This window comes from Phyllobates terribilis, unplaced genomic scaffold, assembly GCF_046119375.1.
Source record: "Phyllobates terribilis strain yellow unplaced genomic scaffold, ASM4611937v1 Scaffold_3__8_contigs__length_932513732, whole genome shotgun sequence".
In the NCBI taxonomy this organism is placed as follows: Eukaryota; Metazoa; Chordata; class Amphibia; order Anura; family Dendrobatidae; genus Phyllobates; species Phyllobates terribilis.
The window spans coordinates 400,375,500-400,390,734 of record NW_027362763.1 but is presented as its reverse complement, the minus strand read 5'-3'; the positions used below and the strand labels follow the sequence as shown (position 1 = coordinate 400,390,734).

The following is a 15,235-nucleotide window of genomic DNA, read 5'->3' as shown; positions in this document are numbered from 1 at the left end:
TTATTTTGCTGTGCATGGATCTGTAATAGGTCTTTTTTAGTGCTGCGCTGTAGTTTTTTTTTTTTTTTTTTTTTAGTGCCGAGCCTTAGTTCTTTTTTATATCATTTTGAGGTACTTATGATGTTTTGATAGCATTTTATTGCATTTTTTAGGAAGTGTGGAATTTCATTTTTTTTTACAATTTCAATTATTTAATATTTAATTATTTATATAATGTGTGTGTGTATGCATATTCATTTTTTTTATGCTATTGCTTTATTTTTCATCCCCATGTTTCTTCCAGCATCTGCTTTTTATGGAAGCGGTCTCTGCTCTTGAGCCCGCTCTATACACCCTGTACACAAAAATTTACGCCACAGATCATTTTGGGGTTAACATATATTCCCAAGGATTTAATTTGGAAATCCTCTTGACAGAAACATTGGGTGGGCAAAGCAGAACATGTGAACAAAGCAAGCAAAGAGCCTTATAGATGAATATCACAGATTTCTAAGAAAAGATGCTTCAGAATTGTTATTACATGGGGAATACCAGTATAAATCTTTGCTAAATCCAACTTGTCAGGGTTTAGTATAGACTTTCATCAAGCAATAATCTAAAAAGAAAACCAACGGGACAAAATGCATTTATTGCAATAATGTACCAGATATTTCACAATGTGATTTATAATCACATTGGTTAACATGGTATTAATTTCCAATCGCGGCTCACTGAACACACAATCACAGTCCTCATTGATATTTAGCAAAGCTTCCCTGCAGCTCTCATTTAATAGGTTCTCGTCAAGAGGCAACAGGCATAGATTCTCTATATTGCTGTAGGCAGCTTTGGCAGCAACAGCGATGATTTAGCAATATCAGAACATTACTGCAAGCGAGAGAAAGAATTTATTGCTTTGCTGTGACATAACACATAAATAATAAATTGGAGTTTCTTTATTTTTCATTCTTATCTTTATCACTCACTAGTAGCATAATTAAATACTTATTGCTCACTTATATCTATCAAGCATACTTTATCCATTAAAGGAGTTATCCAGGACTTTCATTATTTTTGTGTATGGGGCTCAGAACTAACATTCAGGTAGTTGCTAACTACTTGCCTGTTCTGCAAGGGGACAATCTCTCCCTGTGATTCTGCTGCTTCAATTCACCACTCGTCAACAGAACAGCTCCTTGTTTTCCGGGCTGGTCTGTCAATGGGACTTCACTGCAGACGACTTGCTGATTGACCGCTGGCTCCCCGCAATTAGGCAGTGGGGAGCCAGTTGTCAATCAGCATCACATCAACAGAGATGCACTGTTGACAGAGCAGAGTGGAAGAAAAAATGCTGCTCTGTCTATGTGATGTCAGCGGAAAACAGAGAATTGCCGTCAGGAGCGGACTGTGACTACATTGAGGCAGCAGAGATCAGTGCAGGACAGAACTGACAGGTTGTTAGCAAAAACTTGTCTATTAGTTCTTAGCCCCATAGCAAAAAATACTAAAAATCCTGGCTAACCCCTTTAAGTCAACAACTTGCATTCTTCCTCCATCATTTATGCCAAACCTCTATAATGAACATGCTTACCTATTACACAAAATGGTTTTCGGGCATATCTTAATCTTCCCTGCAATCCTCGATAGCGACAGCAGCAACCAGCAGACCATATTCGAATAATATATTCCAAACCGAACACGACAATCATTACGAATTCCTGAAATTAAAAGAATAACATTTAAAAATGCAAAGAAGTAAGTTTAGAATAGACATTGTTGTGAAGTAATTTTTTTAATTGAAGTTTCTTTTTTTAGCAAAATCTTACAAAATAGAAACTGAACTACTGAAATGTAGTTCAAAAAACTTGGAAAGCCTTGGAATTGGTACAGAAATATACATACAGTGGTGTGAAAAAAGTGTTTGCCCCCTTCCTGATTTCTTATTCTTTTGCATGTTTGTCACAATTATATATTTCAGATCACAAACAAATTTAAATATTAGACAAAAAGATAACACAAGTAAAATGTAGTTTTTAAATGAAGTCTTTATTATTAAGGGAAAAAGAAATCCAAACCTACAGGGCCTTGTGTGAAAAAGTGATTGCCCCCCCCCACACCTCCTTAAAACATAAATTAGCTGTGGTTTATCACATCTTTGGGAAGCTGAGTTCAATTTCCCTAGCCACACACAGGCTAGATTACTGCCACAACTGTTCTCAATCAAGAAATCGCTTAAATATGACCTGCCTGACAAAGTGAAGTAGACCAAAAGATCCTCAAAGGCTAGACATGATGCTGCGATCCAAAGAAAAACCACTGCTGAGTAAAAAGAACATAAAGGCTCATCTCAGTTTAGCCAGAAAACATCTTGATGAGCGGCAAGATTTTTGGGAGAATACTCTTTTCTCTGACGAGACAAAAGTTGAACTTTTTGGAAGGTGGTTGTCCCATTAGATCTGGTGTAGAAGTAACACAGTATTTCAGAAAAGGAACATGATACCAACAGTAAAATATGGTGGTGGTAGTGTGATGGTCTGGGGCTGTTTTGCTGAACCAGGATATGGAAGACTTGCTGTGCAAAAACCTCAGGACACATTCAGCCAATTTGTATCACAGGGAAAAATTCCTTCTTGACCCCGAGAAAAGGCAATCAGTACAAGAACTCTGGATCAAATGTACTACTATAGATGTAACATTTTGTTTAATTTAACTGTAACCCACAATGTCACCTGTATCGAGGAAATCATCCAGCCATTTTTTAAAAGCTGTTATAGTGTCTGCCATCACTACCTCTTGTGGTAGGGCATTCCACAGTCCGACTGCTCTGACTGTAAAGAACCCTTTCCTATTTAGCTGCTGGAATCGCCTTTCTTCCTTAGTATGGACTTTGGAAGGAATAAGTCGTGTGCCAGTCCTTTCAACTGACCACACATATAAAAGATATTTCCTCTGAGACGCGCAATCAATGCAAGAAATTCAATAATCTATAATGCATTATATTTACCTTATTTTTACTTGGTTTTCTGAGTGGTAGAATGTATTGGAAATAGCACACAATTATAACATTTTCCCCTTTTTTATTAATTTATTCACTTAGACTATCCCTTATCGGCATGTATTTTATGGTCCATGCATTTATTGGTTATAAATTGTACTATAAATAGCCCCCCAAAAAAGACAACATTACAAATGGTGCACATGCACATTAGATGAGTGGAGCTGCTGATTTCATTCAGAGCATCTTATCATTTCTAGATCATGGCAGAGTCAGTGTTCTCCCCCTAGAGTAGATGGTGGGGGAAAAGAAGGAAGCGTCACGTAGGATTTCAACACGCGCAATCCTTCATTCCTCCTGGAAATAAGCAACTACCTGGTCTATTCCTCTCTTCTTAGTAGAACATGTGAATGCTCAGTCAAGCCAAGCGTGTTTATGTTGGAGAAATATCTGTGGGATGAATGGCAGCTATAATAAGTGTATTATCGTCAAGCAGAAGTACTAGCTTCCTTTACATGCTGACAGCTAATGGTCATGTCAAAATAGCCTCATATATATTTTTAACCGAACATACTGAAACAGATCTGCTTCATAGAAATGCAAAAATATCTGGAAACAATGAAGAAAAACACTAAAGAAGTAAAGCATCTTTTATTTCAACACTCCTAATACCGCATGCAAAAATCTGACTATTAATCATCCTATGACACCACTACAGAGCAAATACTCAGCTATTTGAGTAGAATGCATAAAATAATTCACTCTCAGGTTTTTGGTTTATTAAAGGGATTTTGAAAATGATCTTTAGAATAAAAAGGGTTATAGCAGTAGTTATTAAGGGGGTTAAACCTATTGTGGCGCTCCTGTGACATATCCCGCTCACTATTTTGACTGATCCACACTGCACAGCACTGTAAGGACTTGTGCACATAAATGGTTTTCTTGGACGAGTGCTATCTGGTTTTCACGGATCGCACTCATCCCTATGATATTCTACGGTGATGTGCACATGTCCCATTTTTTTCTTCAGACCGAATTGTCTGCGGAAAAAAATGTAGAGATGTCCAATTTTGATCCAAGTGTCAGATCAAAATCATCAATGTAAGTCTATGGGTCCATGAAAAAATTGGACTGCATTAGGATGACATCCGAGTATAGTCTGATTTTCATGGACTGACAAACTGGAGAAGGCAAAGAAACTTATTTTTTTCTCCTCGTACGAGAGAAAAACTGATATCACTCTGATCAAACTCTGATCAAAGTCTTTGATCGAAGTAATAGGACCATTTTTTATGGATGTGAAAATATGGTCATGTGACTCTACCCTAAGAGTAAATTTACCCACTGCTTCATTTTTCCTGAAGTAGAGCTATATGAAATATTCTGACTCCATAGCTAAGCTGCAAATGTAGGGCACTGAGACACCGTTTCTAGGCAGCCTCTTTCAACTGTTACTCACACATAGTGATGTCCTCAGATAGCTTGAACTCGACTGTAGGAGGCACGTATGAAGATTCCAGAAGAAGGTTTATTTTCCAGCTGAATTCTTGTAGATATGCACACATACAGCAGGTAAAAAAGACTTTTCAGAAAAAGGGCTGTAAACACACAGGAGCTTCTAAGATGGCTGATAGTGAATGAGGAAGAAGGGAGGGTTTACTGACATCAGAGTTACATCAGAGAGAGACAGGGAGAGAGGAACGACAAACTTCTAAAGAGGGCAAACCTTATTGCATAGCAAGAAAACAGCACAATATAACAACACAATGATACTACAATACTGTCAGTATGATTCCTCAATCATGGGACATGACACTACCCATCTGAAATCTTTAGATTTCACAATGATCCAATTTTGACATGAAGTCCTTTTATGATGTCCACTGTCGATCTGTAACCTTAAAGATAAAAAAGATAAAATAGGAAAACACAAATATACAATAGTAACTATAACAGTTGTAAGTCCAAATTCGTGGCTTGTGGTCTATAGTGCCGGCTTTGGGGCTAGTTTGGCCTTGTCCAGGACAAATCAGCAATGCACCCTGTTGATGGCCTACGAGGTCTTCAGACAGGCCAATACAGCTATGGCCTCTGTAGATGCATCAGAGAAAATGTGTACTTCTCGTCTGATGGTGGCTGAAAGGGACTTTAAGGAATAACAACGTGGGACTTGGAGGTGTTCTAAGACCTTCTGAGACTTTTTCCATGCCTTTTTTGCTTTTGGTACGGTAGCATAGTGTCCCATTCCGTGTTCTCAGCATTCAACTGTCTCAACAGTATCGTGCCTTGAATGGTGATGGCCACTATAAACCCAAGAGGATCATAGATGCTGTTCCCAACAGATAAGACTCCTTGTTTGGTGAAGGATTTATCGCAGACTGACACCTGGAATGTGAATGAGTCCGATTTAATGTCTCAAAGCAGACCAATGCTGTGTTGCATAGGAGGAATGTCATAACCCAGATGGAAGTCTTTTAAGCTCGTTGCATGGACCTCAGATGGGAATGCCTTCATTATCTCCTGGCTGTTGGAGATGATCTTGTGAAGTCTGAGGTTTGCTACCGACAGCATTTCCAGTGTTATAGAGAGCAGATCAATTGCCTCTTTACTTGTGGGCAGAGACTTAAGCCCATCATCTACATAGAAGCTCTTCTCCACAAATAGACGAGCATCAGATCCATATTCTCTCTCACCTTCCTTGGCTGTCTGTCTCAGTCCATAGATTGCAGGTGAGGGGCTGTTCCCGAAGATACGTACCTTCATTTGGTAGTCTACGACCTTGTTGTGGAAGTCAATGTCCTTGTGCCATAGGAACCTGAAGTAGTTTCTACTGTCTTCTCGCATTATAAAACAATGGCGCATTTGCTGAATGTCAGCTATTACTGTCTGCAACAGGTTATTGTCTGAAGTGAATCAGTACTCCTATAAGGCTGTCGTTTAGGTTAGGCCCAGTGAGGAGCAGGCTATTGAGAGAGATGCCTTCATACTGAGCACTGGAGTCAAATACCACTCTGATTTGGTTAGGTTTGTGAGGGTGATAGACACCAAAGAATGAAAGATACCAGCATCCTTCTCCTTCCTTCAGTGGTGGTGCAGGCTCTGGATGACCTCTGATATTCTGCATGAAGTCGACAAAATGTTTCTCCATCTCTCGTTTTCTCTTAAGGGTGCATTTTAAAGATGAAAACCTTGCAGTTGGTTGCTGCAGATTGTTTGCCACTTTTTTTCTTGGAGAATGAAAGCGTAAAGGTGCTACCCAGCTGTTGGAGTCATCCTAAGTGAATTCTCTTTCCATAACCCTTATGAATTCCTTGTCCTCTCTTGCAGATGCCAGCTTGTTGTCTTCACTTGTAGAACTGAACACTGTTGACCTGAGGTTGTCATCACAGGACAGGAATGTGTTCATGTTGTCAGGGTTTTTTTGCTGACACTTATTGTCACTCAGCTTCTCTTTCACCCAGTAATGATGTGGGCATGGCTGAAAGTAAGTGCTGCGACCTGTTGGCAAGACATGAGTCTTAAATGAGGAAATCCTTGTCGGCCTCTTCAACTTATCTATGCAGACATTACCTATGATAACCCAGCTAGATCAAAGCGTTGACAAAATGGAGCATTATGTGGTCCGTTGATTTGCTGATGTACCTTGTGTAGCTTGAGAATGTCTCTGCCGAGCAGTATCAGGATATTTGCGCTGTTGTCAAGGGCTAGTATCTTGTTGGCTATAGTCTTTAGATGAGGGTGATGAAGAGCAGCCTCTGGGGTTGGGATTTCCTCTCTGTTGGATGGTATCTGGTTTCACTCAATGAGAGTGGGTAGGGGTATCTCCACGTTGTTCTTGAGAGAAGATACTATTAGTCCATTGGCTCTTCTCGCAGAGACCTCTGTAACACCACTACAGGTGCCCAGGGTGTAGGGGTGAGTTAAATAGATCAAAGAGTTCTGAACTTGCAAGTGATCGGTTACTATGATCGTCCAGGATCACGTACATCTTTACGGTTTTCTCTGGTTGACCCTTGGGATGCACATTCACCAGACATCTTCGCACAGGACTTGTCACAAAGGTCTTCTGCGCAGACTTCTGTGCATGAAGAACATATTGTGGTAGGACCTGCTGCTTGACCTGCATCCTCCCCGCCATGCCTTGTGGTGGGAGAAAGCGTAAGCGCTGTAAGAGTTAAATTGGGATAGATGGAACGCTTGTACGTGGTAATAGTATTGTCATGTGCAAAACAGGAGATTGTACAAGTATAGTTACATGCAGGACAGTGGATTGTGTCAGTATTGTTATGTGCAGAGCAGTGGATTATGTAAGTGTTATGTGCAGAACAGTGGATTGTACAAGTATAGTTACATGCAGAACAGTGGATTGTGTCAGTATTGTTATGTGCAGAACAGTGGATTGTGTCAGTATTGTTATGTGCAGAGCAGTGGATTGTGTTAGTATAGTTACATGCAAAACAGTGGATTGTGTTAGTATTATGTGCGGAACAGTGGATTATGCCAGTATTATTATGTTCAGAACAGTGGATTGTGCAAGTGTTATGTGTAGAACTGTGGATGGTGTCAGTATTATGTGCTGAACAGTGGATTGTGTCAGTATTATTATGTGCAGAGCAGAGGATTGTGCAAGTATAGTTGCATGTAGAACAGTGGATTGTGTCAGTATTGTTATGTTCAGAAAAGTGGATTGTGTAAGTGTTATGTGTAGGACTGTGGATTTTACAAGTATAGTTACATGCAGAACAGTGGATTGCGTCAGGATTGTTATGTGCAGAACAATGGATTATGTCAGTATTATTATGTGCAGAACAGTGGATTATGTCAGTATTATTATGTGCAGAACAGTGGATTTTGCCATTATGTGCAGAACAGTGGATTTTGCCATTATGTGCAGAACAGTGGACTCTATGTTATGTGATAAACTACAGATTGTGTAAGTATTGTTGTGTGTAGAACAGAGAAGTGGATTTGAGTATGTACTGAGAGTTTGACCCCCCCACCAATCTAATCTTAATTAGTCCATTAAGATAATTATAGTTAATCTGCAGGATAATGATAATGACCCAATGATGAAAAAAGAAAACAAGGCCAATGAATGGGACTTAATCTCTATTTTTTGCAGATGTTCAGTAGTGTTGAGCCACCCCAGTAGTGTTCGAGTTCGGTTCGGTTCGTCGAACACCCATGTGTTCGCCGAACTGTTCGTCGAACTGTTCGTCGAACACCTTCGAACACCGTTAAAACCAATGGCAGGCAAACAAAAACACATAGAAACACATAGAAAACACCTTCAAAGGTGTCCAAAAGCTGACAAACTGCTCAGAAGACATAACTAACACATGGAAAAGTGACAAGTACATATAGTCATGCGAAAATAAAAGAGGTGGAGGAGTAAAAGGAGGGGGAGACACAGATATAGGCATGTCATGCCCTTCTAAAATCCAAAAAGTGAGAAGCCGACACGGCCAGTCCGCTCCTGCCCGTGCCACCTCCGTGTCGCCGGGTTTGTGCCAGAGCCACGGTGAACCCTGACGGCCAGCCCCCCTCTCCCAATACTGGTGCCTGTCCGCTGGTGGGTCGAGCGAGCCCCCCTGTGGTGGAGGCAGCTCTAAGCTTTTTAATTTAAATTGTCTCTCTAATTTGAATGAATACACTTTAAATCCATTTACAAGGATCTATTGGAGGGCAAGTCTCATGCCAGCAGCCGCGGTAATTCCAGCTCCAGTAGCGTCCACTAAAGCTGCTGCAGTTAAAAAGCTTTTATAAGGATCGAGCTCGGCTGTCCACCGCAAGGCATCCTACTGCCAGTCCCAGCCCCTATGCCTTGGGGTGCCTCCTGATGCTCTTCACTAAGTATCCCATGGTCCCGAAGCATTTCCTTTGAAAAAATTAAGTGTCTAAACTACAGGTGGTGCAGCTTGCTTAACAGCCGGGATAATCCGCTCACTAGCAGACACTGCTAGTAGGATGTAGTGTGGATCAGGACCCGACACCTGCATGCATTACACCACATTGCCGTAGGGCAGGGCGACCAATATGCCCCTGAGATGGGCACGACAGTCCCTGTCCCTGGCTGGAGTGGGGGGAGGGAACACTGAGGAAGGGGAACCCTGTAGTGCAGGAGCAGGGAGGAAGCAGTTCCTGGGTGCATTGAGAAGGGAGTATAAAAGGTGGGCACCATCTTAGTTCAGTGCAGAGAAGTCTGAGCAGAAGTGGCAGGGAGCAGGGGCTCTGCATGAGCTCTGCTCCGGAGGCGGGCCTAGTAACAGAGGCCCAGGCCTGGAAGAGGGAGAAGGAAGGAAGAGGAGCGGAGAAGGCTCCAGGAACGAGGAATGAAGGGATCCCAGGGGTGCGGACGGGCGAGTCGCCACCGCACGCCCGAATCCACCTGCGTGGAGGGGTCAGGCCAAAGGGGGAGACCGGTCCCCGAACTACTGGAGGCAGGAAACGACCCTCAGCTAGAAACCGGAGGCTCTGACATTTTATGTGGCGCAGCCCCTCGCTACACCCGCTAGGAAGGCACCACATAGGGTCAGGGAAACTGGCGCCAAGTTTACCAAGAGGAGGCCCGAAGCAGCCGGACAGAAGTGTTGGTAAGAAAGGCCAGACAAAGGACACACAAAGGGGGTCCTGTGAAGTGCTCCAAAGTTATCTGGGAGTTGTCTGAGCCCCTCACCTGGTGAGCACAGTACGACGTGGGCAGCCGTTACCTGCAGACGTGGTCTGGATAATAAGAACTGTGAGTAAAGGCCCTGAACTGCATCACTGACTCCGTGTCGTTACTGCTGCTGCCCTGCACCATCACCCCCATCCTCCGCATACACTTCCCTGAGGCTATACTCCTCCCGTGGGGAGTTATGCTACGCTCTGCTGCACCCACAACACCAGCCTCAGTGGTCTGCCCTGTAGCGGCGGTTCACTCTGACCGCAATCCACGGGTGGCGTAGTCGTACATTTAAACATGAAAACCACATAAATAGTTCCGCCACTGGTTTGACCGCCCTGAGCCACGGAACTGGGTCGCCGCCACGAAGACTACAACCACCAGCATCCACCAAAAAGGGTCCGGCTCCGGGTGTCCCAAGGCCCAGGGGGTGCGTCAGAACATTTTCATCACCTTTCACAATCACCAATGGGACAAGGCAGTGATGTCCTCTGTCCCCTCTCTTATACATCCTAGTGACGGAGCACCTGCTCTCATCAATTCGCCATAACCCCAATATTAGGTGGATTGAGGTGGGAGGCACCGAGTACAAGTGCTCTCTATTTGCTGATGATGTCCTAGTATATATCACTCAATCACATATATCCATCCATGCTGTTATGGCTGAAATAGATCACTTTGTTACATGGTAAAATTTTAAAATCAATGCAGCGAAGTCTGAGGCCCTCGATGTCTCCCTCCCCAAATCCATATAGGATTCCATCCAGTCCAACTTTCCCTTTGCCTGGCCCTCACAGGGTATCAAATACTTAGGAATTCCTATTCATAGAGACCTCTCCCATCTATGTTATCTTAATTTTGGGCCCTTTATTGAACAACTCCATACAGACCACGGTTGGCAAGTTAGAACTGTAAGATTCACTACGTGAACCACTGGTGTTTTGTGGAAAAGCACATGTACACTGCGTTCCAAATTATTATACAAAAAGTGTTTAGGAGTGATAAGGGAAGAATTTGTTTGTTTGTCAGTTAAACTCATTGATGGTGATGTGTGTCAGGGCTCTTTATATCACTGTAAGCAATTGCAGACACCTGTGCTAATTAGTTTGGCAGGTGTGTCCAATGAAAGGCAAGACTACTTAAGAAGGCTCTATCACATTATTAAGCAGCCTACATTTTCTGCCAAAATGGGAAAGAAAAAGGATGTGTCGGCTGCTGAGAAGCAACAAATTGTGGAGTGTTTAGGTCAAGGCATGACTACAATCAACATTGTGCGATGATCAGGATGAAGTGTCTTGGCAATCAAGAAGTATGTAGCTGATTCACAGTACACACGTGTGCGTGCTGATAAGGGCAAATTGAGGACTCTTTCCTACAGGCAATTACGTCAGGTTGAAAGAGCAGCGGCAAAAAAGCCTTGTCATAGCAGCAGACAAGTTTTTGAAGCTGCTTGTGCCTCCAACGTCCCCCGAACAACAAGATGCAGGGTCCTTCAGAGGTTTGCAGCTGTGCATGCGCCATCCTGTCGACCTCCTCTATCCACTTCACACAAGCAGAAACGGCTCCAGTGGGCCAAACATTACATGAAGACTGATTTCAAAACTGTTTTGTTCACGGATGAGTGCCGTGCAGCGCTCGATGGTCCAGATGGATGGAGTGGAGGATGGCTGGTTGATGGACACCCCACGCAAACACGGCTACAGCGCCAACAAGGAGGAGGTGGAGTAATGTTTTGGGCTGGAATCATGGGGAGAGAGATTGTCGGCCCCTTTAGGATCCCTGAAGGCGCTAAAGATGAACTCCATAATGTATGTGGATTTTCTCAAACAGCACTTCCTGCCATGGTTCAAGAAGAAGAACCGTGTATTTCACAGCAAGATCATTTTTCTGCATGATAATGCACCATCTCATGCTGCACATAAAACATCTGCATCTCTGGCTGATTTGGGCATAAAAGGGGACAAACTTATGGTGTGACCCCCATGCTCCCCTGACCTCTACCCCATTCAGAACCTTTGGAGCATCATTAAAAGGAGTGTCTATGATGGCGGGAGGCAGTTCACATCTAAGCAACAGCTCTGGGAGGGTATTCTGTCCTCATGCAAAACAATTGAAGCAGAAACCATCCAAAACCTGACAAATTCAATGGACGAGAGAGTTCAGAAGCTCCTTTCGAACAAGGGGTCCTATGTGAAAATGTAACATCACCTAGAATAAAGTTTTGAGTTGAAAACTGTTTGATTTCAGTTTCTAACAACCTGCTAATGCTTATAATTTCAAAAATGACCATTTTTTTGGTCTTTATTAAAATGAAAAGGTTGATCGAAAAGTTTGGGGGATCTAAGAGTGTGGCAACCCAGTAGTCATGATTACTTCGAATTCTGACAATATGAGGGTCATGCTGCAGGTAGTGCAGCAAGAAGGCACTTATGTGCCTTGCGCATCTCGGAGCCCCAAAATTATTTTCCGGGCTAGATGCAGCTAAAAATTATTTTTAATTTTAAATCTGGTGAAGCTTTAGTATAGATGGCCTAATAGGATCAGTGCTGCACACTGCTACAAAGCCCAAATTATTTTCCAGTCAAGATACAGATAAACATGATTAGTAATTTGAAAGCTTAAAACGGTTGGTAGGGTGATTTTAACCAATCATCAAGCTTTTACTCTCCCCAGGATGACACAGGGGTAGAAAAGTCGTTTCGGATCCATGATTTGTTCATCTTTATGAACGTGAGTCTGTCTACATTATCAGTGGAGAGCCGCGTGCGCTTATCTGTCAGCACACCACCAGCAGCGCTGAACACACGTTCAGACAGAACGCTGGCTGCGGGGCATGACAAGATCTCCAAGGCGTAAGTGGCTAGCTCCGGCCATTTATCCAGATTGGAAGCCCAAAAAGAGCAAGGGTCCAGTGACACAGTCGTGGCTTCAATGTTTACTTGGAGATACTCCTGTACCATCGTCTCTAGGCGTTGACTATGTGTCAGACTTCTTGTCTACTGTGGCCTTGCAAAGGATGGGCTAAAAAAGTGGTGAAATGATTCCGCAAAATTGATGTTACCAGCAGATACTGTGGTTCTGTTACGGTTTGAGTGCTGAACACTTGACGGTCCCACGGTTGGCAAGTTGGAACTGTGAGATTCACTACGTGCACCACTGGTATTTTGTGGAAAAGCACATGTAAGATTCTGCAACAGTCTCTGCTGATACTCCTGCATGCGTGCATCCCTTTCTATGGCAGGAATAATTTCTGCAAATTTACTTTTGTACCGGGGATCTAACAGTGTGGCAACCCAGTAGTCAGGATTATTTCTAATTCTCACAATTCGAGGGTCATGTTGCAGGTAGTGCAGCAAGAAGGCACTCATGTGTGTTGCGCATCCAGGAGAACCAAGTCCCTGTTGTGTTGGTGGCGAGGTAACAATCATGCTTCCTTCCTCTGTCCTCTCCCCCCAACCTCGCACAACAGAAATGTGATCAAGGTCTCCCTCATCTGATGAGTCTTCCATCAGTTCGTCCTCCACTTCTTCCTGGGCTCCTGCACCTTCCTCACTAGTTTGGCTGCTACCATGCACCCTGGTAAAACCATCTCCCCCACCCTCACATGCCTGCCGCCTTGGTGCTGCCGACCGTCTGGACCTTGCAGATGTTAGCCCTTCCGCATACAACTCCTCCTCCTCTACTTCCTCCACCTCCTCTTGTGCCACCACCTGACTCCGAATTCTGTTTAACATGTGCTCCAGCATGTAAATCACCGGAATAGTCATGATGATAATGGCATCGTCAGCACTAAACATCTTCGTCGCCATTTCAAAACTGTGCAGAAGGGTGCATAGGTCCCTGATCTGAGACCACTCCTCCAGCGTGATTTGCCCCACCTCTGAATCTCGTTGGCCCAGGCTATACGTCAGAACGTATTGCACCAGGGCTTGTCGGTGCTGCCACAGTCGCTGCAACATGTGCAGAGTTGAATTCCACCGGGTAGGCACATCGCATTTTAGCCGGTGAAGTGGCAGGCCCAACGACTTCTGTAGAGATGTAAGTCGCTGAGCTGCGGGATGCGAACGGCGGAAGTGAGCACACAGCGACCGTGCCCTCTGCAGAAGGCCATCTAGTCTGGGATAGTGGGCTAAAAATTGCTGGACAACCAGGTTCAACACGTGAGCCATACAAGGCACGTGTGTGACATTGCCCCGGCGAAGGGCCGCACCCAGGTTTGCAGCATTGTCGCACACGGCCTTCCCTGGTTTCAGGTCCAGTGGAGACAACCATTCATGAAATTGGTTCTCCAGAGCTGACCACAACTCCTCAGCTGTGTGACTCACATTTCCCAGACATTTCAATGTAAAAACCGCCTGATGACGTTGAGCCCTACTGCCAGCATAGTAAGGAGGTGTGCAGGATCCCTTCTGCGCAGTTAGAAAGCTTGTGGCATGACCAGACAGGCTTTGGGTGCAGGTGGAAGACCGAGAGGAGGTTGAGGAGGCAGAAGCAGTGGAGGAACTTTGACATAAAGAGGATTGACGCACAACTCGTGGGGACGGCAAGACTTGGACAGCAGCCCCTTGTCCTGCTGTCACCATAGTTACCCAGTGCCCAGTCAGCGACATGTAACGCCCCTGTCCATGCCTACTCGTCCAAGTGTCTGTGGTGAAATGCACCCTGTCACACACAGAGTTTCTCAAAGAAGCGGTGATGTTGTGTGCGACATGCTGGTGGAGCGCAGGCACACCTTTCTTTGAGAAGTAGTGCCGACTGGGCATCTGGTACTGGGGCACTGCGACGGACATAAGGTCTCGAAAATCCTCTGTGTCCACCAGGCGGAAAGGCAGCATTTCTGTAGCCAAGAGCTTGCAGATGGTGAAATTCAACCTCTTAGCTTTCTCATGGCTAGGAGGAAATGGTCTTTTACTTGTCCACATCTGAGGGACCGAGGGCTGGCTATTGTGCTTAGACGGGGTTGATAAGGGTGTCCCCGGCAAACTGCCGGTCTGTGAGGAAGATGCAGGCGGACATGTTAGGTTGCCTTGATCCAAAGGTGGTGCTATCGATGTCGGACAACGCTCAACACCAGCTGGTGTTACCACCTCCAAAGAAAATGATGACCTGCCAATCACGCTGGCTGTTGCGGGTAAAGAGGTGGCAGTTCTGCGCCCCAAAACAGGTGTGACTGCTGTCCCCCCAGTCACAGAGGATGAAGAGGCCGCGGATGCACAAGATATGGCAGACGGTGATTGGCCCGGCCGGCTAGGCCGCATTGTAGCACACTGAGCTTCCCACTGCAACTTATGCTTCATGTCCATGTGCCGGTTCATGCATGAAGTACTCAAACTATGTATTTTTTGGCCTCTACTTAGCTTTTGCTGACAAATGTTACAGATAACACGAGTTGGGTCATCTTTATCGATCTGAAAAAATGCCCAGGCTATGCAAGGCTTAGCACCCATGCGACCTGAAGAGCCACCACGACTTGTGGTGAGAGGCAGAGTTGTGTTTGAGGATGCAGTTGTTGACGTGCTTCCAGTACTACGTCTCTGTCCAGGAAGGCGCAACCTGACCTCGTCGTCACTAGCATCTTCCTCCACCTCCTCTGCTGA

General features: G+C 44.4%; 1 protein-coding gene across 4 annotated transcripts in view; it reads right to left on the bottom strand.

The window, feature by feature from the left end:
- Positions 1-15,235, bottom strand: part of KCNQ5 (potassium voltage-gated channel subfamily Q member 5) — an 866,735-nt gene that overhangs the window by 224,648 nt on the left and 626,852 nt on the right. For all 4 annotated transcript variants that reach the window (XM_073675560.1, XM_073675562.1, XM_073675559.1 and 1 more), the window contains exon 3: positions 1,571-1,697. In XM_073675560.1, coding sequence (XP_073531661.1) covers positions 1,571-1,697 — 127 coding nt within the window. The remainder of the gene's footprint in view (positions 1-1,570; positions 1,698-15,235) is intronic.